The sequence below is a fragment of the Mytilus edulis genome, chromosome 1 (assembly GCF_963676685.1).
Source record: "Mytilus edulis chromosome 1, xbMytEdul2.2, whole genome shotgun sequence".
In the NCBI taxonomy this organism is placed as follows: Eukaryota; Metazoa; Mollusca; class Bivalvia; order Mytilida; family Mytilidae; genus Mytilus; species Mytilus edulis.
The window spans coordinates 47,275,117-47,302,195 of record NC_092344.1 but is presented as its reverse complement, the minus strand read 5'-3'; the positions used below and the strand labels follow the sequence as shown (position 1 = coordinate 47,302,195).

Here is a 27,079-nt window from a genome sequence, read left to right as displayed (position 1 = left end):
GGTGTTTTGGTCTTTCGTTGCATGTTAAGAAACCTAAAAGAATTGTTTTTGAAACTTAATTTTTAATTGTCAGGTGATTGATATTTTGGTATTTTAAATATAATATGTTTAAGTTTGTATTATAATGTTGGATTTAATATTTGAGTCCTAATAGATACTTGGAGTTAAACTAGATGTCATTAATATAATTAGAACGTCGGTTAAAATAAAGATTATCAGCTAAGAATTACCAAAAATGTTCTCTATGCCTTTCCTTTAACCTTACAAGTATAAAATATATATTCAACCTTTGAACCATTGCAACAGATACATAATAGTTCACTCCTGCGTGTAGCCATTCGAGTGGCAAATAATAATATGGCCATCCCAGTAACCTTTACGACACACTTAAATAACCCAATAGGAGGTTATATAACTGTCCTTTACAAAAATTAGATTATGATTATTTACAAATCGATAAAGTTTGTGTATATACATATATGTAATTGTCAAATGCATGTGACCACCAGCGTGATTAAAATGTAGAATTTAAGTTACACAACCGCTAACATCACAGGGATCACATGGAGATGAGTTCAATACACTTCAATATATGTGAGCTTTGATATAATTCATTCTTTTTATTTCCTGAAACTTTGGATTGAACAAGGAAGTTAAAACTAGCTGGAATAGGTATATACAATTTTTAAAATACTTTTAAATGTTTAAATGAGTATTATAATTATAGATATTCAACTGTTATAATTTACTGAACGACACTTAATAATGACTTTCGTTCGTATACATCTACATATATCTGCACAATTTTATAATTTCCGATGTTATATAACAATAATAGAATATGTAAAATAGCGATAATTGCTTCTTTGAATTTGACGAAAATAAAGAGACTGTAATTTCTACCTTTAACAGATATCGGATTAACTTGAAAATCGTTGAAATCTATTATAGAATTTGGCATCTAAATATAAAGACATATTTGAGGTAGCATAGTACAAAGATTTTTGAACTTCCAATCTCCAACCTTTAAAATGCTGTTACTTTCTTAAAACTGCATATAAACTAATAAAAGAGGTATACATAGATAGATAACAGATAAATCTTTTAAATGAATGAAATATTTTTGTTATGCAATTATTATGTAATCAATTGTTATGCAATTAATGGCAAAATCTTGGTCAGTTCACTTGAATGAATTTAGATCTTTCATCTCTATAAATATACAGGAAATTTTAACGAAATCTTAATCAACACAGCAGGAGCTACAAAATGGTGTCTCAAATTATCGATATCGTATTCCATTCTCTCATAAATCTGTAATTAGTTTAAACATCCTTACCACATAAAAGTAGATAATGTTTAATAAGATGTAAAATTTTATCTATACATTCTATTCGAAATCTGAGACACCCTTTTGTAGATAATGGCTCTATGAATAACATATGATAAAATCAACCCTCTCGGGGTAACCCCGAAAAAGCTAATTTCAATTGAAAGTGGAAATTTCTTGTACAATTTTGTAAACACAGTTCACATTATAATTGATTACATAAATGTTGTATAATACTAACATTGCATTAATTGAAAAGATCTGTTAATTTAAAAAATCTGTTAGCTATCCATAAATACCACTTTTATAAATTTTCAAGCATTATAAAGAAAGTTACAGCATTTTAAAACTGGGGAATTGGAGGTATAAAATCTTGGTATTGTGCTACCTCAAGATGAATAAATATGAAACTTAAAATCATAAGCCGATTTCGAATTTTTATGAAAAGTTCCTAAAATTTACTTTTTTGTTAAAGTTCTGTTTTCTCGACTGATTTGAGTATACATAAGTTCTCCAATAAGCGAATACATAAGCGTCACAGGTATGAAAACACAATATATTAAAAAGGTAATATTTATAATATAATATTATATATTTTTCCTCTTCTCTGAATGTCTTTTCTCGTCATAAGCAACTCGTTAACAGTAAATCAGCTTCTTAAGCTTAGTATATACTTTTTTAGATAATAAAAAAAAGATGATTTGGCATGAATTGCTAATGAGCATAATCGCCAACAAAGAACCAAATGACGTAGACTTTATCAACAATAGGTCACCGTACGTCCTTTGACAACGAACAATACCCATACCGCATAGAAAGCTATGAAAGGCCTCAAAATGACATTCAACTTCTGTCCTTGATTCTTATTTTGCGTTGCCTCTTTAGTTTCCTCTTTAATCACGTCTTGACCAATCAGAACGTTTATAACAGTGGAGTTTATATAATGCCACACCATTAATACAAATTGAACTGAGTCTGACCTATGCAATCAAAATGTTCGATATCAATTTTGTGTATTAATTGTATCTAGATAGATAACCTATACATTCACCATGGGCTAGTCAACATACCCTCATTCCAGTAGCAGTCCAAACGCTATCCTCTTATTGTCTGACTATGCTACCCTAAATATCAGATATAGTGTCGAATATACTCAGTAAAAAATGCCAATCAGGCGACTTTAAGCAAACAAATATTAATCAATCAATCGAAAGCCTTTACAAACTGTATGCTCTTAAGGCAATAAAAAAAAAGGTTTTTTGCCCAAAACTTTCATATTCAGAAATAGCTGCCTATCAATTCTTTTATTGTTTTAATTGTAAAAAAAAATGATCAGATAGGCATGAAAAATCAAAACAAAAATCTGACATTACAATTTCTCTTTGTATTTTTTTTTTTTTTTTTATTCCTACATACCTACACACTGTCTTTATCTTAGAATGGGTTTGGGTAAACCAAAATAATTTTTTTAAGTGTGGCTCTAACAAAATGCAAAACAATTTGCAAAGGACTAAAAATACCAGCAGGTAACTTTTATACACCAACACATAAGTAATTGACTAGTTTCTTATATAACGGAATCATATACCATCGACAAGAAGTTGGATTTATTTTCTTCTGGTATAAAAAGAGACAAAAATGCAATACAAATTGTTCTTATCAAGCATATATCTATTAATTTTTACGATTATTTTATAATAACTGTCTATTGTTGATTTCAGATTAAATATAAAAGGAAAGAAATAAGTTAAAACTATGGCACTGGGAAGCCAATTTTTTCTCCTGTTATGGAAGAATTGGACACTACAGAAAAGGAAAATTTGTATTACACTGTTTGAAGTATTATTACCATTGTTTTTTGGACTGATCTTGGTACTGATTCGCTTTCTGGTGAAGACAAAGGATTATCCAGATAATACCATATGGCAGAGTTTCGACATTACAAAAAATGATTCGAACTATAAAAATCAGATTTTGTTTGCTCCAAATGAGACACTTATTGAAAATATCATGATAGATGTCAAGAATTCGATAAATGAGAAATATTTATTCCCAAATAAAACTATTCAAGGTTAGTTTTGATAACATAAGTCGAAAATGTATGTCGAAAAACTAAGGATTTTCTTATCCCAGTTAAAGATTACCTTAGCTGTATTTGGCACGACTTTTTTGAATTTTGGGTCCTCAATGCTCTCCAACTTTGTACTTGCTTGGCTTTATAACTATTATGATCTGAGCGTCACTTATGAGTCTTATGCAGACGATCACGCGTCTGGCGTATTAAATTATAATCCCGGTACCTTTGATAACTATGTCAATCATTTATTTATCATTTTTTTTCCGAATTGATTTATATCCAAGTACTATGTTAGTGTGGTATTGTTGCTTTTACAGCGAAGTTAAAGGCTCGGAAATAATTCTAACGTTAAGAAGCAATTAATGCACTTGCAGTAATGGTGTCTATATTCTTTTTGCTCAGTCTGTTGTTTTCTATGTAGTGTTTTGTGGACTGTCGTTAATATTCCGTGTTTTGTTTTTTTGTTTTTAAATTTGCTATGTTTTTGTTCGTTTTTTCAACTTGTGATTGTTCCCGTGGTGTCTTCTCTGTCTTTTTGCCTACTATGTTTACTTTGTACACATTATCAGCTGACCATGATTTATTAATAGAAAGGGGAAGATATCTTAAAATACCAAAAGAAAAAGTATTATGCAAAAACTGCAAACAAATTGAAGATGAAATTCATTTCTTTTTATATTGTAATAGAAACCATAATAATATTTTTTTTTTTATTTTTTGATAAATGAGAATCTGCACTTTATAAATTTAAATGACATAGATGAAATAACATATCTACTCATCCCAAGATCACACATTCAGATAAATAAGCTAGTGTCCTTTTTAAAACAGTCTATTGAACTGAGGGCAGGGGACTCTTGAAATATTTACTTTTATTATGTATATTAATGATCTTGTTGTTATTTTTTATTTTCATTTTGTTATTTTGTGTTGTGCACATACTATAAATATACAGTTTTATGGCAATAAAGATTTGACTTGATTTGAATTGAATTGAAATTTTTGAAACACATTTTTTAACAGGGTTTAAGACACAACAAGAGTTATTAGAATACCACAATCTTTATTCTGAAGAGGTATGGGGAGCTGTAGTATTTGATGCTAGCGAATCGTACGAGACAAGTCTCCCAGCAAATATCGTATATGATTTGCGTGTTACTCGTGCAAATCCAATGGATAGATGGACTACAGATTTTACATACAACTTTATTCAAACGACAAGCCCTAGAAATCTTAAAGCTGATGGTGGTGTACCAAGTAAGCACTTTTTTTATTTTATATATATTTAAAAAAAAACATTAATGAATTGATATTTAATTAATGTTAATAATGCAAATATATTACCAAAAATAAAATTATAGGATAGCCGATCGACAAGAAATTGATCATGTTTAATTTTTATTAATTGAATTTGTAGCTATAGATTTGTTTGCCTATATTTTCTCATTAAACTATATAGTAGTAATGAAGCAACAATATTTTTTTTTCAGACTACAAGAAAACAGGTTTTTTGTGGCTTCAATACGAGGTGGATAAGGCTATCATTACGCAAAAGTCCGGAAAGAACAATTTTTTTGATGATATTGAGATCAAGATAAAGAAGATGCCCTATCCTCCATACCTTCAAGATCCTCTGTTGAGTGCCATTCAACAAAACTTGCCTCTGTTTTTGATGTTAGGGTTTATTCTTTATGTGATACAAACCACGAAAAACATAGTATATGAGAAAGAACGAAGATTAAAGGTGAGATTTCACTACTTTATCACAGAGACTAAATAATAATTCGCTAGTTGTTGTTTTTTTTTATTTTGTTAAAAAAAAAGGTTAAATTTATGTTTTATTTGAATTATCAATTTTCTTTTATGTACTTTCATTCATTAACATTAATTGCTTGATTGGTTTTTAAGGATGTCTGCCGCTCAGTTTCAAAATAAATAACTTTCCACAAAACTAGTATATATTGATAGGGATTTAATTGAGGAATCAAAAAAGCAAAAAAAATATAGGGGTCAATGAGCTTGTTTTCGAAATATTGCCCGTTGGAATTTTGGCGGGAAAATGTTCTCTCTTGCTTTTTCATAGCTTTATCATTGACCAGTTTAGGTTCTCAAAAACTATTAAAAAATAAATAAGATTTTATAAGACTTTTACAAATGACTTATAATTATACATGTAAAAGATAAATAAAAAGAAAAATGGGGGTTCATGGGCAATTTTTTTTAAGGCATTCAAATGGATAAAACCAGAGGATTTCGAAAATCTGACAAAAAATTCCAAAACATGACAAGCAAACATCCTTAAGAACACTTTTAGCACTGTTTCACTGCAGTCAGTTTTGTTTTGTTGAGACAACACGAGTGTTCAGGAAGAACTACCGACCTTTGATAGGAAAACTGACTATCATCGGCTTATTCAATAGAATATCTCAAATTTTAATTGTTGGCACTTTTCTTTATTCCTAATGCTCGTATTATTATGTTATACTATAAAAGTTAAATGTACTCTTTATGCCATGATTGTGATAGTCATTTACAACCCGAAGCCTGAATCGTTCATCTACATTTTAGGAGTCTATGAAAATGATGGGACTGAGTCCCGTGGTATATTGGATGTCATGGTTTGCTATCTCGCTGATTTACCTTGTTATAGCTTGTTTTATATTTACGTTATTGCTGTCAGTCAAAGTAGGAGTTCATGGAAGTGTTTTGGGAAAATCTGATCCAACGTTGACATTTGTCTTTTTTCTGTGCTACGCCATGTCTGTTATTGCTTTATCGTTTATGATAAGCACATTCTTTAAAAAAGGTATGTTAATTTGAAAGTGAAAAGTTTATACGATGTGCATTTTCTTATTCATCTTATAGCTTTTTTCAACAAAAAACTGAAATTTTAACTTAAAACTGAAAAGAACAGCACGCAATTTAAAAGTGCATCGGACTACTAACACAAAGGTTCCTGGTTCGATTCCCGTCTGGGATGAAAATTTCAGGGACTGAATTTTCGGCTCTCCCTTGACACCATTTGCGAGTATGGTCTTGAGGAAACGATGATAGTCCGTCGGACGGGGACGATAAATGGCTGACCCGTGTTAAGAGAAAGCCATATCTCTTGCACGTTAAAGACACCCTTGTAGATTTCGAAAAAGAGCAGGCTAATGCCGCTACAAGGCAGCACTCGCACCCGCAAAGTGGAAAGGGATTAATATAAGTTGCAAAACTTGTTTCCCAATCCACTATAAATAAATATGTTTAAAATAAACCATTCTTTATTATCAACTTCTTTTTTGAAGAATGCATATGAAATGTTCTTGCCTCCAATCACAAATTCCAAAAATCTTTCATCGTTTATAATATAAAGGGAAACATTTCTGGATTACCATTTACAGTATCTCTTTGAAATTGCATTACAAATTATCTCTTCGATGACTTTCGTGCTTTGTTAACAAAAATGAACCAATAACATTGAGAATGGAAATTGGGAATGTGTCAAAGAGACAACAACCCGACCAAAGAGCAGACATTAGACGAATGCCACCAATGGGTCTTCAATGCAGCGAGAAACTCCCGCGTCTACATTTGTTAAATAATAAACTAAAATTGTTAACCAAAGAAATAAATTAATACACACTTTAAGGCGAGAGAAATCTTGAAATAAATGCAGATTTTGATGAAATGTTTTAAGTCATTATATTCAATTTATCATTTTTATAGACATGTCACATTTATTTTATTCTTACAGCCAACACGGGTGCCTTTGCCGGAGGAATGATACACTTCCTAACATATTTTCCATATTTTTTCCTTGGCGATGACAATCGATACGCGTCTATGACATTGACACAAAAAATCTTGGCTTGTGTCTTCAGTAATAATGCCATGGCATTTGGAGTCAAAACAATAGCATCTTACGAGGGGACAGGTATGAATCAAACATATTTCTTAATGTTTTTGTATGAATTCACTGCAAATATTCATCATTTTCGGTTGTTCTAATATGTTGTCATGGCCTGTTTGTATATCATTCTAATGCTTGAGTTTAAAGAATCGAATTTATCCTAAGTAACTTCGTTTACAGACTCTTTTTTTGCCATTGGTTGTTGCTTAGGTCTTTGCTTAAGTTGTTGGTCCAAACAATACACACAATCATCGTTTTTGACAATTTTTCAAAAATGAGCTAACTTTGGAGCATATTATGTAATATCGAGAAGACATTTGTTTTACCAAACAGTAAGGTATTGAAAAAGATCCATTTAATACCCAGATTATGAGGTTGTTTAATATTTGATGATAAAATGAACAGTGTCCCTTAACTTTGCGAAAATATATTGGTATATAGGAATATATTGAAGGTACCATGTTAGCCAATACATCTGTTTTTTAAAACAGTTCTTTCATTATGAAACAAATTCAATTATGTAGTACTTTGACAATGTTACTTGAATTTTGTATTTAAATCAAATTCACAAGAAGAAACATAATCATCCTGTAAATTTGAAGGTGATGGCGCTCAATGGAACAACTTTTACAAACAGCCAACCGTTGATAGCAATTTTACGTTACTGACATCTATTGTGATGATACTGTGCGACACGGTTGCTTATCTTTTGATCACGTGGTATGTGGATGCAGTAATGCCCGGTGAATACGGTGTACCAGAGCCTCTTTATTTCCCATTTACCGTAAGTAAAAACAAAGACTTTCAATTTGACTTACCGAACAAATTCTTTAAAAAAACTTTGATTTTTTGATATTATTATGTTTGTTGGGTTTAATAAAAAGAAAAGAATTTGGTCTTTATTCTAATGCATATGGGTGTAATAATGTGATAAAACTATATCACAGTATAATGGTTAATGAGTTTCTGTATAAAAGAGGAAACCGTCTTTATCATATTCCGATTCATTTAATTCTATATATTACTTCAGAAAAAATACTGGTTTGGATCAAGCCAAGTCAGCAAGTTTGATAGACAAGTATCCATTGTAGCACAAGATTCAACATACTTTGAAAGAGATCCAACAGACTTGAGACCTGGAATATCAATTCAACACTTACGGAAGGTTTGCATTTTATGGGCAATATAAGAATGAAAACAAATTAAGAAATGATTCTTTCAAGATATGAAAAACTGCACTGAATTTAACTTGAATATAAGTGATAGCTCTATGTAACTCTTTGTGTGCCATTTTCAAAAGGAAGAAACATAACCATACGGAAATATAACCCCTTTGCACCCTGTTGGGTCGAACGCAACGCAAAAAAAAATGTATCTAATTTAAATACAAAAACAAGCATCTCTTGCCTATAATTGATAAAATCAATTGGGATTTTCTCTTTTCCTAAAGCTTTCTATTATATGATGTGAAGATAAACTAAACTGTTTATTACTGCTATCAGCGCGAACTTGTACATGGTGATTAGTCTTCTTTACAACCTCAACAGTATAGTATTTGTCCAAATTTTGTAGAAATCTGAAATCGGAGTCAAAAGAGAGAATCCGAAATTGAAATGTTAAATCCTCAAGTTTGACACATCGGAAATGTGCTATACGTAGCAAGTGACTGTTTTGTTACTTTCTTCTACAATTGCTTCACAATTTTTATTATGCCCCATTTATGGGCATTATGTTTTCTGGTCTGTGCGTCCGTTCGTCTGTTCGTTCGTCTGTCCAGCTTCAGGTTAAAGTTTTTGGCCCACGGTCCACGGAACATAGAAAATGATAGTGCGGATGGGGCCTCCGTGTACTAGGGACACATTCTTGTTTATATTAATATAGGTGTTCGGGTCTGGGAAGACGAGAAAAGTTGCCGTCCGAGATACAACGGTGAATATGTATGAAGGTCAAATAACTGCATTGTTAGGTCATAATGGTGCTGGAAAAACGACCACGATGTCAATGTTAACTGGTAAGCTCTATTTGCAACATAAAAAAGAAAATAAAGTGAAACACTTTTGACTTAATGGATATCATCCTTTTTTTAATAAACATCCTGATTTTCACATTTTAGCATTGAAAAAAAAACCACTTAATATATAATTGAATTTATACCACAAAAAAAGCATTTTCAAAAGTAAGAATTGAGATATAAAATTCAGTTATTATGACGAGAAGGATTTATGATATACAAGTCTAATACCAAATATCACTTAAAATTGTGTTTCCGTTTTAAGGTTTCATTCCTCCAACCAGTGGAACAGCCCAAGTGAACGGATACGATATAACACAAGATATCACGAGTGTCAGAAGTAGTCTAGGCCTATGTCCACAACACAATATATTGTTTGATACCATGACAGTTGAAGAACATTTAAATTTTTTTGCACGTGTAAGTGTCATATTTATATATTTTTTTAACGTTGGTTTTCGGTTTATTTTTGTGCATTCTTCAAAACAAATACTATCATTTACAACAACGACACGAGCATTGTAAACGCGGACAAAAGTTGAACTGTAAGACATTTCCCTTGTTTTGAAGTTGTTTTGACACTTATGGAAATAAATAAGAAGCAAAAGTAGTTTAATGATCCTTCATACAAAACAAGCCAAGAACATCAACTTGGGGAGCACCATTAAATAAAACAAATTCCACAACAGTGTCATTCTTATAAAAATACTAGAAGTTGTTTCAAGTATCATCATTGTCGCGAAATATAATTTTGTGGCTTTATTAGTTATCATACGAAATTAATTTGGCTTTTTTAATTAATAAAATAGTTATTACTTAATGCGTCGTATCTATTAAAAAAAAAGGAAACAAAGCAGACATTAAAACCATTAGTAAAAAACACCATGGCCTATAGTAAATAGACAAACAGAATACCAAAAAAACACTTCACAGAAACAAATTGGGCAACTCACGCCCTACCAAAAAATCGGATTGAAATCATGTGATCTAGAATGTTCTGCAAATTTTCTTCATTATTGACAGCAGTTGCATCTTTCCTATTTGCTTGAAAAGAAAAATCTCGCAAATATTTAAAAAAAAAAAAAAAAACTTTTCACTTTTGAGCTGCATGTATAAGAGTTTCCTTCTCCATTTTTGAAACTATAAAAACATTTTAATCTGCTTCGTGCTTTAGCTGAAGGGATGTCCGTCAGAGAATGTCAGAAAAGAAGTAGATGAAATGATAGACGTTCTTGGGTTAGAAATGAAAAGACATAAATTTTCAAGCACACTTTCTGGCGGACAGAAAAGGAAACTCTCGGTTGGAATCGCACTTATTGCCGGATCAAAGGTAAACTTTTGTTCGATTTTTTGGTAAAAAACCCACCTTAGACAGTGATTATTTAATTTGTTTTAACATATAACCTTTGAAATAAAGTCGTAAATAAAATATATACCTATGATGAAAAGCTGACCTCGACACGAAGTTCCTATAAAGATTAAAACATTAGCATGATAAAGATGTCACTGATGAGTCTTTTGTCATGTTTGTAGACGAAACGCGCGTCTTGCGTAAATACAAAATTTTATCCTGGTATCTATGATGAGTTTATTTACACAAACACTGACTAACACATGATCTGAACATGTTGCAAGGTGAAACCAGTTTTTTTTTCTGTAAAACTCCATTTGTGTGGTAACAATCGATACAATATAGAACGTGCATACAAACTTACACATGAAAATTACTTATTTCAATAATAAGAGTACACTAGTCTAGATAAAAGAGAAAGCTAAGTATTTTTAACAAACATCTATTGTAGCATATCGTTAGGCCATCTACATTTTTTGGGGGTCAAATATTATATCTCGATTGCAACAAAATCCCTACAAGTCAACTAGATATAGATCCACACAAACTGTTATCAAATGAACGACGAAATAACTGCCTTTGGCTGTGTATATTACACCATCAATAGTATTGTACATACACATTTCATACTAATATAATGTAGGTAGTGATTCTCGATGAACCAACATCTGGTATGGATCCGGGTGCCCGCAGACAGACATGGGATATTTTACAGAAGTTCAAAGAAGGCAGAACTTTAATATTATCTACACATTTCATGGATGAAGCAGACCTTCTCGGTGATAGAATTGCTATCATGGCAGAAGGGGTTGTCAAATGTTGTGGAACATCTTATTTCCTGAAGAAAACATATGGTAATGCTACACCTATTCGGTTCTTTTACTTCCCTTGTACGACAATGGTCAGCAACAATAACAAGCAAAAAAGTTTCGCCCGTATCTTTATTTTAAAATTGTCTTTCAAATTTCAATGATGTATACAGAATAAGATGTTGCCACTTTACTACCTATAAAAATGTATTCGAAGAAGATAAACTAAAAAAAATATACGTCCATTTAGTATCTCCCTTAATCAAAGATTAGTATTATGTAAACGGTCAACATACAGAAACATACATCTAATTGTAAAAGATATTAAAAAAGAATTGATAGATTAAAACAGTTGCATTTTAATTTAATTAAGATATTGATTTAATTTTAATGATAATTTGATTTGTTTTGATTTATAGGAGCCGGATATCACTTGATAATGGTTAAAGATAAAACTTGTCAAACGTCCAAAGTGACTGAATTGGTCAAATCTCATGTAGCCACGGCGTCATTAGAGAGTGAAATAAGTGCAGAACTTTCCTACTTGTTACCGTTTGATGAATCAGACAATTTTGAAAAACTGCTACTTGAAATTGAAACTAAAAGTAGTGATCTCGGAATTGACAGCTTTGGAACAACAGCAACCACAATGGAAGAAGTCTTCCTTAAGTATGTAAACTATAACGGCTGTCACGGTTTCATTTAAAACCCTAACAGTTGTTACAGCTCCTTAAGTTAATAATCTCATCAAGGAAGTAAAATGTCAATACTTCCATGATCTCATAAACCCCGCATTTGAATTATCAAACATGTATCTCTCTTTTTATCCTTATTTCAGAGTTGAAATACGATTGATGTTATCAGTATGTTTCATTTTATTGGAAGATCTACTATTTTCTGCGATCTTCATATCAATGAATACCATAACGATACCAATATTTCTTCATCAGATGAGTATTTCAACAATAAATGTCTCTTAAGTGACGTGTGAGTTCAAAACATTTGAAAATCCAAGGAATATTGCAAAAATAAAGAGCTTATAAACCAAAAAGGACAACAAAGTATAGCCAAATTCAGGCAGATATATTCCTTGAATTTAAAATAATTTCCAAACTTTGATACAACAAATCTAAATAACACATAAAAATATAATAAACAAAAAATAATATTTTCATGATATCATCAGGGACTAACAGTCCACCAGCAAAGGGATCAATATATCTGCGCAAGATCGGCGTTTCGACAATAAATGTTAGTGATCCTTGTTATGTTTCAAATATGTAAATTTCTGATTAACTTTATGTGGTTCTTTTTAGAGTGGGCGAACCAGATAACGTAGAAGAAGAGAGTGAAACTGTGGTTCAAGGCATAAGTAATCCTAACTACACTGAGAACCACCATGACAAAAAACCATTATTGAATGGTCATTCAAATGGTAAAATTGCAAACGGCTATGGCACTTTAAGCAATGGCGTAGCTTTGAATGAAACTGCTGGTGGAAATTTTATTGGTATGTTGTAATCACTTATTGTGATTTACTTTATTTTGGTTCAGGAAAGATAGTTAAACTCGTGTATATGTTACAGGCATTTTCTAAATTTAGGCATTTTGTAAAATGACTGAAATTTTTAGGCATTTTATAAAATGCCTGAAAAAATTGTTAGGCATTTACAAAATGCCTAAAAGACTAAAACTGAATATAATGTACTCAAAATTAAACGACTTGAAATATCAAATAGATACTTTTATTCTATCATTAAATAAAGCATGCAATTTAAACAGTCACAATTTTTAATTGTTATTAAATTATTTACATAAACAGTGAAGTTGGCAATTATTTGTTGCTACATGTAAGGTTTGGATGACAGCGACTGTTACACATTTGTCCAGACTTTTTGCAAATACAACGTTTAATGTTACATCTAGTCTTACCACTAGCACTACAGCAACATTTTGTGTAACCCTGACCATCACACAAAGAAACTTTACTGACAGCTTTTCTAAAGGATATTTCATTATCATAATTTACAGATTGAATAGCAATAAAGTTACTGTCAGACAGTTCAAACTGATTCCTGGTGTAAAGTCCACGTAGTATTCCTTCTTTAATTCCCAGTTGATAACCATGCTCTTCCTTTCCAGTCACAACAGCCATAAGGATAGGGGTCATCCATAATTGTCAACAATTTTCCAAAGTGTACAAAACGTACACTTGGGTGGAGGGAGTTAAACAATCAACATTTTACCGTACGCCTTTTAAAAAAAATAAAAGTAAAACAGCCAGATATTTTTATGCACCACCTACGATAGTATAGGGGCATTATGTTTTCTGGTCTGTGCGTCCGTTCGTCCGTGCGTCCGTCCGTTCGTCCGTCCGTCCGTCTGTCCCGCTCTAGGTTAAAGTTTTTGGTCAAGGTAGTTTTTGATGAAGTTGAAGTCCAATCGACTTCAAACTTTGTACACATGTTCCCTATGATATGATCTTTTTAATTTTAATGCCAAATTAGAGTTTTTACCCCAATTTCACGGTCCACTGAACATGGAAAATGATAGTGCGAGTGGGGCATTCGTGTACTAAGGACACATTCTTGTTCAATCTATTTTCAATGCAAATTTTTATATGAAACTGAACAATAATAGACAAGTCAGGATCTTCTTTTTATTAAGAATGATTGATTCTTGTCTTGAAATCTGAAAATGGTTGATGTACACTTTTTGAGGGAGGATGGGGGGTCAGACAAAGTGTATGTTCTGTACACTTTGGAAAATGGTTGACAATTATGGCTAAATTTTTAAAGAATAATCTTTAATTTATTTTACTCAACACTTTTGTGTAGCTTTACAATATATTTTTATCATCTATTTCATGTATTTCATATTTAGACAATTTGGCTGAAACAGACCAGGCAATTTGTGAAATTTTCATTAAAAATTTCAGGCATTTTACAAAATGACTAGGTTTTTCTAGGCATTTTATAAAATGCCCGCCAACTTTAGGCATTTTAGAAATTGCCTAAAAATTCAGTCATTTTACAAAATGCCTAAATTTAGAAAATGCCTGTAATATATACATATGATACAAGCAATTCAAAAAGTATGGAAAATAGGTTTCTGCATTGTTTCATAAACAATAATGACCAACTTAGATTAAAGATATCTTGTTTTAGAGGGGGATAAATCGTACTTTGTGAAAAACATATTCTGATTCAAGCAAAGAATCTTTGATACGGACATTATTAAACTAACAGACCACTTTCGAGTTCATCCGTCACCGGAAAAAACTCGTCAATTATACGCGCCTTTATGACGTCATTTACCAGACAGAGGGGGTCGCCTGTATCCCTGCACTATTTAATTTCATCAAGCGTCTTGGTGATCATCATTGTGCAGGATAAACTAGAAATAATGGTTGTTCTGTAGGTACTTAATGACAATTACCTAATGACATCAATGCTGATTGTCAATTTTGATAATTCAATTTGTCGTATAATTCGTACAATATAGAATTATAGTTTTCCAACCACTCGCTCAACATTGGAATGGAAGTGACGACGCCCCTAAACGCACAAATGACGTTCACTAAAACCAGAGTTTTTGACGGAAATGCATCGAACTCGAAAGTTGTCTAATAGATTTCTTGATTGATAACATACTTGCAAGTTTAGACGCGTTTTTCAACAAACAATTGATTTTTATATCGGTACCAACTATGCCCCTCTTCTTATTGATCTGTTTTTTTATTATTACTGCCGATGCAATATTATTCGTTGGATACCATTTTTTGTGGTTTTCGTAGGTACAGGTGAACCACGAATTTAAATGTTCAACTAAACACAATTTGTTTTAAGTTGTATCCAGATTTGGCATTACCATGAAATCACACCAAAATGCAAGGTTTCCGCAATCAACAAAATAAACGAATCCACAGTAAAGCAAACGTCATACATGAACTTCTAAGGTGGATAAAAAAGAAGCTAGCATGTCCTTTAACTTCACGTTCCGTCGTTACACTGAATAAGTTCAATATTTGGCGCGTAATGTTAAACGCATCTATTTCCGATAAATTTTACCTTGGTTAACGATTGATACTTACTTGGAATCGTTACCTAGGTAGTGAAGTTGAAGTAAACTCATCGAAAATTTTACGGACGTTACGGGTTGGTTGACCTTCATCGACCTTTATCGAGACACTGACGACGGATATGTTCCAATTTTCGTAACCACAATCCATCCTGATTTCCTGAAATACCGAATTAAACTTATCGCCGTATTTCAATTAATCGAGCAACACGATGGTTGTTACATGTGAAACAGAATTTTCTCGACCTTCCGGAGTACCGTAGATCACCTCAATTTCTTAGTGGAGTTCATATTCTTCAGTCTTTTATTTTCTATGTTGTGTGTAATGTTGACTGTTATTTGTCGTTTTGATGGTGTTTCGTTGGTTTTTTTTTTTTTTTTGCCATTATCAGTTCGTTTTCAAATTTCAAATTGCAGTTTAATATTTTAATTATCATTTTAGCTTTTAACAAAAATATAAAGAAAAACACTGGTAAGGACTTGATACTGCAACAGTTCTATGGGATGTTCATGAAAAAAGTTATCCATACTCTAAGGAACCAGCTAGTCACAGGTGTTCAACTCATTGTTCCAGTCATTTTTACAATTATGGCCTTGTCTATTGAGCTGACGATTCCAAAACAAACAGACGAACCACCTCTCACTTTGAATTTACAACCTTTTGGAAACGGATTGACCGAAATGTACACAACTGGGAAAACTCCAAGTAATCTGACGCTGGGTGTAGCTTCCAGATATGAGTATACACTGGCTAATCGCAATGACATTCCATTGCGTGTGACCACTGCTCCATTTGATATTGCTGTTGTTAATCAGTCGAAAGCCATTGGAATTGCTACTTTCAATAAAAGGTATATCATTGGATTAGAAATGGGGCAAGGTATGAAAGATAACGAATCAGTTACAGAGATAATATCATATTTCAATGGACAACCATTCCATTCACCGGCTATATCATTGGCATATACTATGAACGCTATTTTGAAACATGCTACTCAAGACAATATCCTTTCAATTACTACTATTAATTTCCCTTTGCCACAGTCATTATCGGAAAATACAAGGGGTCTTTTTTTCTCAACCTTAGGAACAGGTTTTGTTGTTGCATTCTGTGTGATATTTGGAATGGCGTTTCTGATCGCTAGTTTTGCGCTGTTCTTGATTAAAGAAAGAGCAACCGGAGCCAAGCATTTACAGAGAGTTAGTGGAGTAGGAACAGGAGCATTCTGGTTTTCTAACTTTCTATGGGACATGATTAATTACTTGATTCCAGTACTTCTAATTATCGTTGTGTTTGCCGCTTTTAATACTGACGCTTTTGTGGAGGATCATCGGCTTGGTATTCTGTTTGGCCTTTTCCTCCTGTTTGGATGGGGTTCATTGCCGTTTGTTTACATCATACAGTTTGTCTTCAAAACTCCACCTGCTGGGCTGGTAGCTGTAAGCATGCTTAATATACTATCAGGTAAGATTTAATTGTATAATGAATACTTACTGTTTTACCGCAAATAGCCACTGTTCTAAGGTTGTTTTTTAGAGAATGCAAGTGCGGTCATTGCTGCTGTCTTTTACAAGGAATTAAAAGATAATATGGGAGTGCCTTGCGATGTTGTCAACCAATCAAACTTGAATAATCTAATGGAACAAATATGTCATTTAATTATTATTTTGAAATATAATTAACAACGATCAAAACTTAAATTGTTTTGGTTAGTATCTATTATTTCTATTAGATTTATTTTCTTCGTAACAATACCATTAACTCAATATTTACTCTAAACTCCGTTATCAGTTTGAGGTGTTTATAATAGACAATAAAAAGAGGGATACTTACGCTATGAAGTAGAATGAATATTGTTTTACCTTGTGTTATGTTTAGCTTATCCACGGTGTAAAAGAACTCTTTCGACATTAAGGTTCGTACATGACGACACAGTTTTTTTTTGTAAGTGGATGGTGTAAAAGATTGTCCGCTTCAAGAAATAATATTCTACTTGAATGATATTAAGCTTCCTTTTCAGGTTTGGCAACTTTAATGGCAGTATTTGTTTTGAAGATACCCGACTTAGGTACAGCAGATGTAGCCACCGCACTTGACTGGGTATTTTCAGTTATATTTCCAACTTACTGTATGGGAAGTGGCATCATGAACGTATACACAAATTATGGGTACGCAGAGGGATGTAAAGCAACTGGTTATCCGGAGATATGTCTTATTGATAATGCTAGTCCTTGCTGTTCGGGTAAGTATCCTATCTTAGATTGATATCTTTTATTGGCAATACTAGTCCTTGCTGTCCGGTTTATTATTCTCGCTTTGATTGATAGCTTTTATTGACAATACTTGTCCTTGCTGTCCAGTTTATTATCCTTTCTTTGATTGATATCTTTAATTGGCATACGAGTCCTTGCTGTCCGGTTTATTATCCCTTCTTTGATTGATATCTTTTATTGGCAATACGATTCCTTGCTGTCCGGTTTATTATCATCTCTTTGATTGATATCTTTTATTGGCAATACTTGTCCTTGCTGTTCAGTTTATTATCCCCTCTTTGGTTGATATCTTTTATTGGCAATACGAGTCCTTGCTGTCTGGTTTATTATCCTTTCTTTGATTGATATCTTTTATTGGCAATACGAGTCCTTGCTGTCCGGTTTATTATCCTCTCTTTGATTGATATCTTTTATTGGCAATACGAGTTTTGCTGTCCAGTTTATTATCATCTCTTTCATTGATATCTTTTATTGGCAATACGAGTCTTTGCTGTCCGGATTATTATCATTGTCACGGACGGACGGATGGATGAGTCTTTCAGTGCTATTTTACAATATTGACTAAAGAATCAACGATTAGGATAAATAAATTATTTAATAAACAAACAAAAAAAAAACAATTAAGAAGAAAATATACATCAAATTATTCTAAACATTAAAAGTCCAAATAAATAGTTCAACAGCTTCAGTAGTTTGTATATCCAGATTACTTCCCTTTGTATCGTTATGACGGTTATGGTATCGTTATGACGGTTATGGTATCGTTATGACGGTTATGGTATCGTGCACGACAGTTCCACTATAATAGGTAGATGTGTTGTTTGATGAATTATGTATGAATGCGTTCAATCAATATGACCACTCCTTAACACCGCAGCATTGTATTACTCTGGTGCAGGCTGGAACCTCGGAATTGATGCACTAATACAGTAGAACCATTGTAGGTTAAATTTAGTTATCAAATATGAAAATGCTCTAACGAGTGTGGCATCCTTCCACACGAAAATCCCAAGCAGAAATAAAATGACAACGTGTCCAAAGAACTCATCTGACCACTGTTTAAAAATAGCCAAACCTGTCCGAAGAACTCGATTGACCACTATTTAAAAATAGTCAACAGGTGTGTAAATAGGCTAAGCCTAATCAGTGTGCGTTTAAACACAGGTGAACCAAACTTAGGCCAAACGTACATATATACATAAAAGCGTATGTTAAAACTATGTATAAAATAAACTGTGAAAAAAAGGCGTCCTGCGCAAAGACTGCAAGTGCAATTTTCTGATCATTACGACAATTTCGAAATCATTATCTATATACAAGTTTGACTGAATAAATATGTGAATTACTCTATAAAAATTCATCTGGATCGTGACAATCATCTCTTTGATTGGTATCTTTTATTGGCAATACTTGTCCTTGCTGTCCAGTTTATTATTCTCTCTTTGATTGGTATCTTTTATTGACAATACTTGTCCTTGCTGTCCAGTTTAATATTCTCTCTTTGATTGATATCTTTTATTGGCAATATTAGTCCTTGCTGTCCAGTTTAATATTCTCTCTTTGATTGATATCTTTTATTGGCAATACGAGTCCTTGCTGTCCGGTTTGTTATCCTCTCTTTCATTGGTATCTTTTATTGACAATACTTGTCCTTGCTGTGCAGTTTATTATCCTCTCTTTGATTAATATAATTGATATCTTTTATTGACCATTCGAGTCCTTGCTGTCTAGTTTATTATCCTTTCTTTGATTGATATCTTTTATTGGCAATACGAGTCCTTGCTTTCCGGTTTGTTATCCTCTCTTTGATTGATATCTTTAATTGGCAATGCGAGTCCTTGCTGTCCGGTTTGTTATCCTCTCTTTGATTGGTATCTTTTATTGACAATACTTGTCCTTGCTGTCTAGTTTATTATCCTTTCTTTGATTGATATCTTTTATTGGCAATACGAGTCCTTGCTTTCCGGTTTGTTATCCTCTCTTTGATTGATATAATTGATATATTTTATTGGCAATTCTAGTCCTTGCTGTCCGGTTTATTATTCTCTCTTTGATTGATATCTTTTATTGGCCATTCGAGTCCTTGCTGTCCAGTTATTATCCTTTGATATATAACTTTTATTGACAATATTAGTCCTTGCTGTCCGAATAAGTATCCTATAATTGATTGATATCTTGTATTGACAACAACAGTTCTTGCTTTCCGGGCAAGTATCCTCTCTTTAATTGATATGTGTTATTGAAAACACTTATCCTTGCTGTCCAGGTAAATATCCTCTTTTAAATTGATATATTGCCGTCTCTATAGACTACAAAGTTATATTTGCATATTATTTTCTTATCTTATTTTTCTTTTGTTCTGTTACTTAAACAAATGCACATTATTTCATAGATGTTTAACCATTTGTTTATGTGTTATCATTTTCAATAGCTTTAATAATGATAATTGTACGATACTTCTTTGATTCATTCTTATATTGATATTCTTAAATATACTGGAAGATGCCCGCAAAATCGCGGTACAATACGGGAAGTGTTGAAACAGCAACTTTTTTTTTAAATTTCGCGCCAGTACGTTGACTGAGCATGCACAAAAGCGTAAATGACGCTGATCGGAAACCTTCTCTGAATTTAGATATTTTCTAAAAAAAATTGCGTTTTCTGTGGAAAAAAGATTATTACCAAGACAAATTCAGGAAGTACAAATCACTATATTCATACGTCATATCACAAATATTTCCGACTTTGTATGGTTTCAGAGGAGGTGCTCAATGAAATCGGTCTCTTCCTGAAGTAGTAAAGATTTCTCTAAATTAGGGGATATTAAAAGGTTATATAACGTGATAAGTCAAATAACTGATAAATCATGATCAAAAGAAAAGAAAATTTAAAATATACAATAATAAACAAAAATTAAATTCACGATGAAAACTCAAATTGGTGTTTTTTTAATTTTATAGGATGTACCGATACTTGTTTTAAGTTTCAAGACAACTATTTAGCATGGGAATTTCCAGGAAGTGGAAAATACTTTTGTTTTATGGCAATACAAGGAGCATTATTTTTTATTGTTCTGTTTTTGTTTGAAACTGGTGTTCTTCAAAAGCAATGTGCCTCATTATCTGATAAGACCTCAAATGTAGGACAGTATTCTGGTCTGGAAGAAGCAGAGGCAGAGGTAGGAGGTATTGCTGAAGATGATGACGTCAGAGCTGAAAGGGATCGCATAAATACAACAGAAATTCGATCACTTGTTGCGTCTGATTCAATTGTTATAAAAAATCTAAAGAAAAAATACGACTCATTTTTGGCAGTAGATGAAATTTGTGTAAGCGTAGCTAAACAAGAATGTTTTGGATTACTTGGCCAAAATGGTGCTGGAAAAACATCAACATTTAAAATGTTGACTGGTGATGTTATCCCTACGTCTGGAAATGCCTGGATGAACGGACACGATATACAGCATGAAATGAAAACGGTGTGTATTTTGCATTCTTTAAAGCAAAGTATAGTATTACAAATTATCATTTAAAGGATGTCTAATTCAATAGAAATGTGCAATTATAGACATTACGTGCAGAATTGATATTTAATAAATTTAAATAATCAACACTTATTTGAGTTTTTCACTTAAAAGATTAACAAGTAAAGCGAAATATGTTTTTTTTTTATAATATTTGAATGTATTTTGGCATGCCAACGTCGTTCATTGACTGAGAATTTTGTTATACACTTTTTATTTTCAGGTTCACAAGCAATTAGGATACTGTCCACAGTTCGATGCTTTGATAGACCAGATGACAGGAAAAGAGATTTTAGTCATGTTTGCTCGTCTCCGTGGTGTGTGTGAAAGTCAAATCAAAAGCATTGTTGATGATCTTATAGATATTATGATGCTTAGACAATATGCAGACAGGCAATGTGGTACATACAGGTAAGAGAACTTTTGTTGAATTTTGATGTGCCTTAATTCTTTATTCTTTATTTATTTGCGAAACAAACAAAAATCCAATTTTGGTCAGCAAATATAAAGACAAAACAAACATAAGAAAAACTCGACAATAAAATACATGTTAAAACAGTTATTGGTCTCCTTGCCTCAGTTCTAATGATTCTGTAATAAAAGAACCAACTGTTTTTATATCATTTGGTGTTGATGCATTTAGTATTATCACGAGTTTATCAGTAAAGTTAAGTGTATAAAATTGACATATTTTTGTATATAATATTTTAAAAGATTTCTCTTTGATCTTAATGAATATATAGGATCAACATTCCGGTAATTTTTCTTTAAATAAATATGTATTTTAAAAAGTATATATCATAAACTTAAATGTTTTTTTAACAACTTGAGATTTTGCAATAAAAGTGCTATTCCGGCTACATATTGCTGTTTGATGTTTTTGAGCTTTTGATTTTGCCATTTGATTAAAGACTTTCCATTTGAATTATTTTTAGTTGAGTATTTTTGTGATTTTACCTTTCGAAGTAAGTTTTGAAAATCATGTGAAGTTTTTGTTTTGTTAAAATGCGTATGGAAGTACAGCTTTAATCGAAATCATTTATTTTGAATCTTGAAGAAGTATCTAAAATTACTTCTGATGTATGTTTAGTAGCTTCGTATAGACGGTATACCTTGTTTTTGTTATAGAATAAAATATGCCAAAATATCATAATAGATATCAAAGGTACCAGGCTTATAATTTGATACGCGAGAAGCGCGTTTCGTCTACATAAGACTCATCAGTGACGCTCAGATTAAAATAGATAGAAAGCCAATCAAATATAAAGTTGAGGAGCACTGAGGATCCAAACTCTCAGTTTTGGATCTATCTTTAGACGTTTTATAATTTTGTTATAAAAAACAAAAATAGGACAAGTTATTTAAACCAATAAAGGTGCCTGATTATCTGAGCTCAACTATAAAATTATAATAAACAAAATTATATATGATAACAATGATGGATACATTCATCAAAACAACATGAAGAATTCTAAACATGTTAATGTGTCATGTAGTAGTTTGACAAACTTATCTGGAAAAATACGTTTGTTGACAACTCTTATCTTAAACCATATTGCAGAAATACATTTACATACAGAATGTTTCAAAATTCTGAATCTTATAAATATACATTGGCTTCTATATATTTATACGCTTTTAAAATAAATCAAGTACCAACTTATCATCAAAGAGAGTATTCATATGAACCGGTAGCATTTATATAAGTTTGACTGTCCCACTGGTATCTGTCGCCACTCTTTTATATAATTAACATTCAATTTGTTTACCATTTCTCCTTCCATTTTCACATGTTATAGTTATAGCAATTGTTCATTATACCCTTATCCGTATGCTAATATATATCTAAATGTATATGAATTTAAAAATGGATATCCTTATCCTTTTTTTTTATATTTCTACAATAAATCCAACCAATGAATCTTAACATACTTATTTGCCTAGACTTAAATATATACAATTAAACCTTCAAATGAACAATATTTATGAGGCCTAGTTTTTCCATAATGTGACATCGATAATTAATCATATTGAGTTAACTTGAAATAATATTTGGATAAAGCCCAGTTGACAATTGCATATGTGTTGTTAGCCCCTAATTCATACACATGAGACTGTGATACTTTGAATATTATTAAAAATTAAAAGACTTTTTGATAATGGTCCTGAATTTAACACTTTATTGGATCAAAGAAGCATTTTGGCAGCTCAAGAAATACAGAGAGTACAAAATAGAACTTGTTTCTTGCATATACAATTAAAATACATATATAAAAAAACATTGATGTTATGTTTGTGTGGTTTTTTTTATAAATTACTAGGATAATCTACAAACAGCGTTCATGATATTTAAGTTTTAAAATTCACAGGCAAAGTCTTTTGTTGAGAAGAAAGTTTCATTTTTTGTTTATATTTATTTGTTATTGAAATAACAATATCTTTATTTAAACGATAATAAAACGTACCGAAATGATTGTAAAAAATTAAATAAGTTAAAAATAATTAAGAGAAAACAACTCATTCACTTTCACTCATTAAAAGTACAGGGTGTATTATATTGTAATAAAATCCCACCATGGCATATACAGTTTTCTAAGGTGTAAAAAAAGACAGAAATAACTACAAACAGATGCAAACAAAAATAGCATCGTAAAACAAAGCTATGGTAGACCTCATTGTACATGTTTTAAAAAACAAATGAACTATTTATAATTTCATCATATACCATATACAAAACTGACCCCCTTCCCGAGAAAAAAAAGTGAGATTATCTTTTGAAAAATTATTTCTCAATGTAAAGTCTGATTCTTATATTGAAATGTTCATGGTCACATTAATAAATCTTGATCTGTATCAATTTTAGTGGTGGCAATAAAAGAAAGTTAAGCACAGCTGTTGCTTTGATAGGAGACCCTCAGTTCATCTTCTTAGATGAACCAACAACAGGAATGGACCCTGGTGCCAGACGACAGTTATGGAATGTTTTGTCCCAAGTCAGAGCAAGTGGAAGAACATTAGTCCTTACTTCACATAGGTATGTATAACATCAAATTATGTCTTGCATACGTGAAATTGCATCGCCATTTGGCTCGATGCCGAAATATGAATGATGTTCATACTCCGACTCAACATGATAAAACTTTTTGATCCTCAATTCTAAATTTACTTTATATAATCATTTTCGGCATGATAAAAGTCAGAAAATATATAATAGGTGTAAGAAGAAGTGGTATGAGTTTTCGATTCTCAATCCAGGCCACAATAGGTAAAAGTAAATCATTATAAGTCAAAGTCTTCAACACGGAGCTCACACCGACCAGCTATAGCGGGCATAAAAATGAAAAGTGTAAAATCATTCAAACGGGAAAACCAACGGTCGTAATCTTTTTAAGCAACGACAACCATTTATGAACCACATCAACAAACGTCAACCACTGAACATCAAGTCCCGACTTAGGAGAAGTGCAAACAAATGCAGCGGGTTTAAACGTTTTAATAGGTAACAAACTTCACACTTAGCCGAAACAATAATGTTACATCACAACATAGAAAGACACACTATAAGATATCAATTGAAATGGCTTTACTCAATCAAAAGACATATGAAAACAAACACGTGAATATATACTGAACGAATAAATTTGATCTATGACACAATGTTAATACAAAATCAAAAAAAAATAAAGGATGAGATATTAAACAATTTCAGAAAGTCCACCATATCCTGAACAAAATGCCGCCATATATATATTGTTTTATTATTGATGTAAACCCTGTGTCTCCATTTAATCATCATCTATGTTTTAACCAAATGCATTAAACAGTATTTAAAAAAATGAATATAACAAAAATCCTGAACTCTGAGTAAAATTCTAAACGGAAATTCCCTAATCAAATGGTTAAATCAAAAGTTCAAACACATCAAACGAATAGACAACTGTCATATTCCTGTCTTGGTAGACATTTTCTTAAGTCGCATAAAATACATTATACTGACTTGGATGTGTGAACACAACAAACAGACATAAAAGATAAAAATGTGAAAAATGAAGGGATAAAAAATTAAAAATATGATAACTTACAATTATCATACCTTAGGTTTTCAGTTTTCTGGTATTTGAAATGAATAAAATGGGAAATTAGTGTAGTTATTTAACTGAATAATTAATATTCTTATAATAGTATGCCCCTTTGATATAATGTTTACTTGGCATCTTCCGATTCTTTTCAATTTCATTTTCGAAAAAAGTTGAATACTAGTACTAAAAAAGTTGTTCACTATTGCATTTTCTTTTACACAGTATGGAAGAATGTGACGCCCTCTGCACCAAGATGGTTATTATGGTAAACGGGAGATTCGTCTGCTGTGGAAGTTCACAACATTTAAAGAGCAGATTTGGACAGGGTTATACTCTTATATGTAATATGGGAACATTAGAAAATGGAACACAAGACTCATCAATTCCCCTGACACAATTTTTATGTGACAAATTTCCTAGTACTCAAGTATTTGATGCACATCAAGGTTATTGTCATTTCCAAATAACTGACAAAAATCTTTCTTTAGGTTTGTTATTTGGTGCAATGGAAAAAGCAAAGAAACAATTTAATGTTGAAGACTATCATATTCACCAGGCAACCCTGGAACAAGTTTTTCTAGCTTTTACAAGAAATCAGGTTTCACCAAAAGAAGAAGAAAAACATGGAATCTGTAAACAGATGTGTTGTTGTTTTCTATGTTGTTCTTAGCTTTTGTGGCTATTTTTAGCATTGTTAAAGTTGTTATTTACATTCTTTTCTTATCCACATCATATTAAAGAAAGAACATCCAAAGAAAGACAAAAAAAAATTATTAATAGTTTTTTTAGGCAATAATCCTCAGATTAGCTGTTTAAACAGAAAGAAATGCCAAAATGGTTTTGAATTGAGTTCAACAAGAGTGTGATGGATAACTTTTACGTGGGAACAAATGAATACAATGTAAAATTTAGTATGTGTTCTTACACCCCAAAGTAAGATGTATATTTCTAAATGAGGCTCAAATTTTGTAATCAAAGTGTGTTTAGGGAAGGGCTATGCAAATGTATCATACAAGTTTCAATTTTGCAACACATACATTGTATCATACTACGAAATATTTACTCAATTCACCATCACAACTAATTTAACATGTACACTTTTTTTTAAATACGGCTATTTTTCTATTTTAATCATAAAATGTTCAAAATCATTTTTAAAATCTTCTAGTCATATTTTTTACTGGTTATTCTTTGGAATATGATATATTAGGGTAATGAATTATACATCAGCGGAGTGCTGTCACTTACTGTGGGCGTTCTTCAATACGCATTTCTGACGTGTATTTATAGATGTGTGTTGTAATTTGTAAAACTGGTATTATTTAGTGACAACTGGTATTATTTAGTGACATTATTGAATAAAGTACTTTTTGAAGATATTTTTACTATCGATATGTTATGTACATTCTGTTATCCCCCTTATAGAGAACAGAAGAGAATTTGGTATAAAAACTAAGAATGATATGAATTTACTTAGAACTGTTTGTTTGTAAATGCATTGTTTTTGTGCTTTATTTATTTTAAAAAAATAAAACACTGATAATTTGTAGATACGTCACGTTACATAAAATGGTACATTTTCGAAAAATCATCTAAACGGACACTTATACCGACACCAATGCCTAAAAAGAGGGGACCATATCAAAATAT

At 31.7% G+C, this 27,079-nt stretch overlaps 1 protein-coding gene across 1 annotated transcript; it reads left to right on the top strand.

Moving 5' to 3' along the window:
• Positions 1-381: 381 nt before the first annotated feature.
• LOC139483568 (phospholipid-transporting ATPase ABCA3-like) lies at positions 382-26,816 on the top strand. Its single transcript, XM_071267580.1, has 20 exons — positions 382-672; positions 3,052-3,401; positions 4,431-4,664; positions 4,898-5,151; positions 5,976-6,213; positions 7,147-7,326; positions 7,905-8,086; positions 8,333-8,467; positions 9,184-9,313; positions 9,579-9,733; positions 10,488-10,643; positions 11,308-11,518; positions 11,893-12,142; positions 12,790-12,983; positions 15,996-17,018; positions 17,575-17,796; positions 20,788-21,305; positions 21,574-21,761; positions 24,214-24,384; positions 25,652-26,816. The coding sequence occupies exons 2-20, from the start codon at positions 3,086-3,088 to the stop codon at positions 26,097-26,099; spliced, it is 5,205 nt and encodes a 1,734-aa protein (XP_071123681.1). The 5' UTR covers positions 382-672; positions 3,052-3,085; the 3' UTR covers positions 26,100-26,816.
• The last annotated feature ends 263 nt before the right edge of the window (positions 26,817-27,079 follow it).

What these genes read in the sequence shown, in the direction of transcription:
- LOC139483568 (XM_071267580.1), top strand. Translation starts at nt 3,086, where the DNA reads ATGGCACTGGGAAGCCAATTTTTTCTCCTGTTATGGAAGAATTGGACA. An exon ending in AGCATCTTACGAGGGGACAG is followed by an intron (nt 7,327 to 7,904) that starts GTATGAATCAAA and finishes GTAAATTTGAAG; the next exon opens with GTGATGGCGCTCAATGGAAC. An exon ending in TACAGCATGAAATGAAAACG is followed by an intron (nt 21,306 to 21,573) that starts GTGTGTATTTTG and finishes TTTTATTTTCAG; the next exon opens with GTTCACAAGCAATTAGGATA.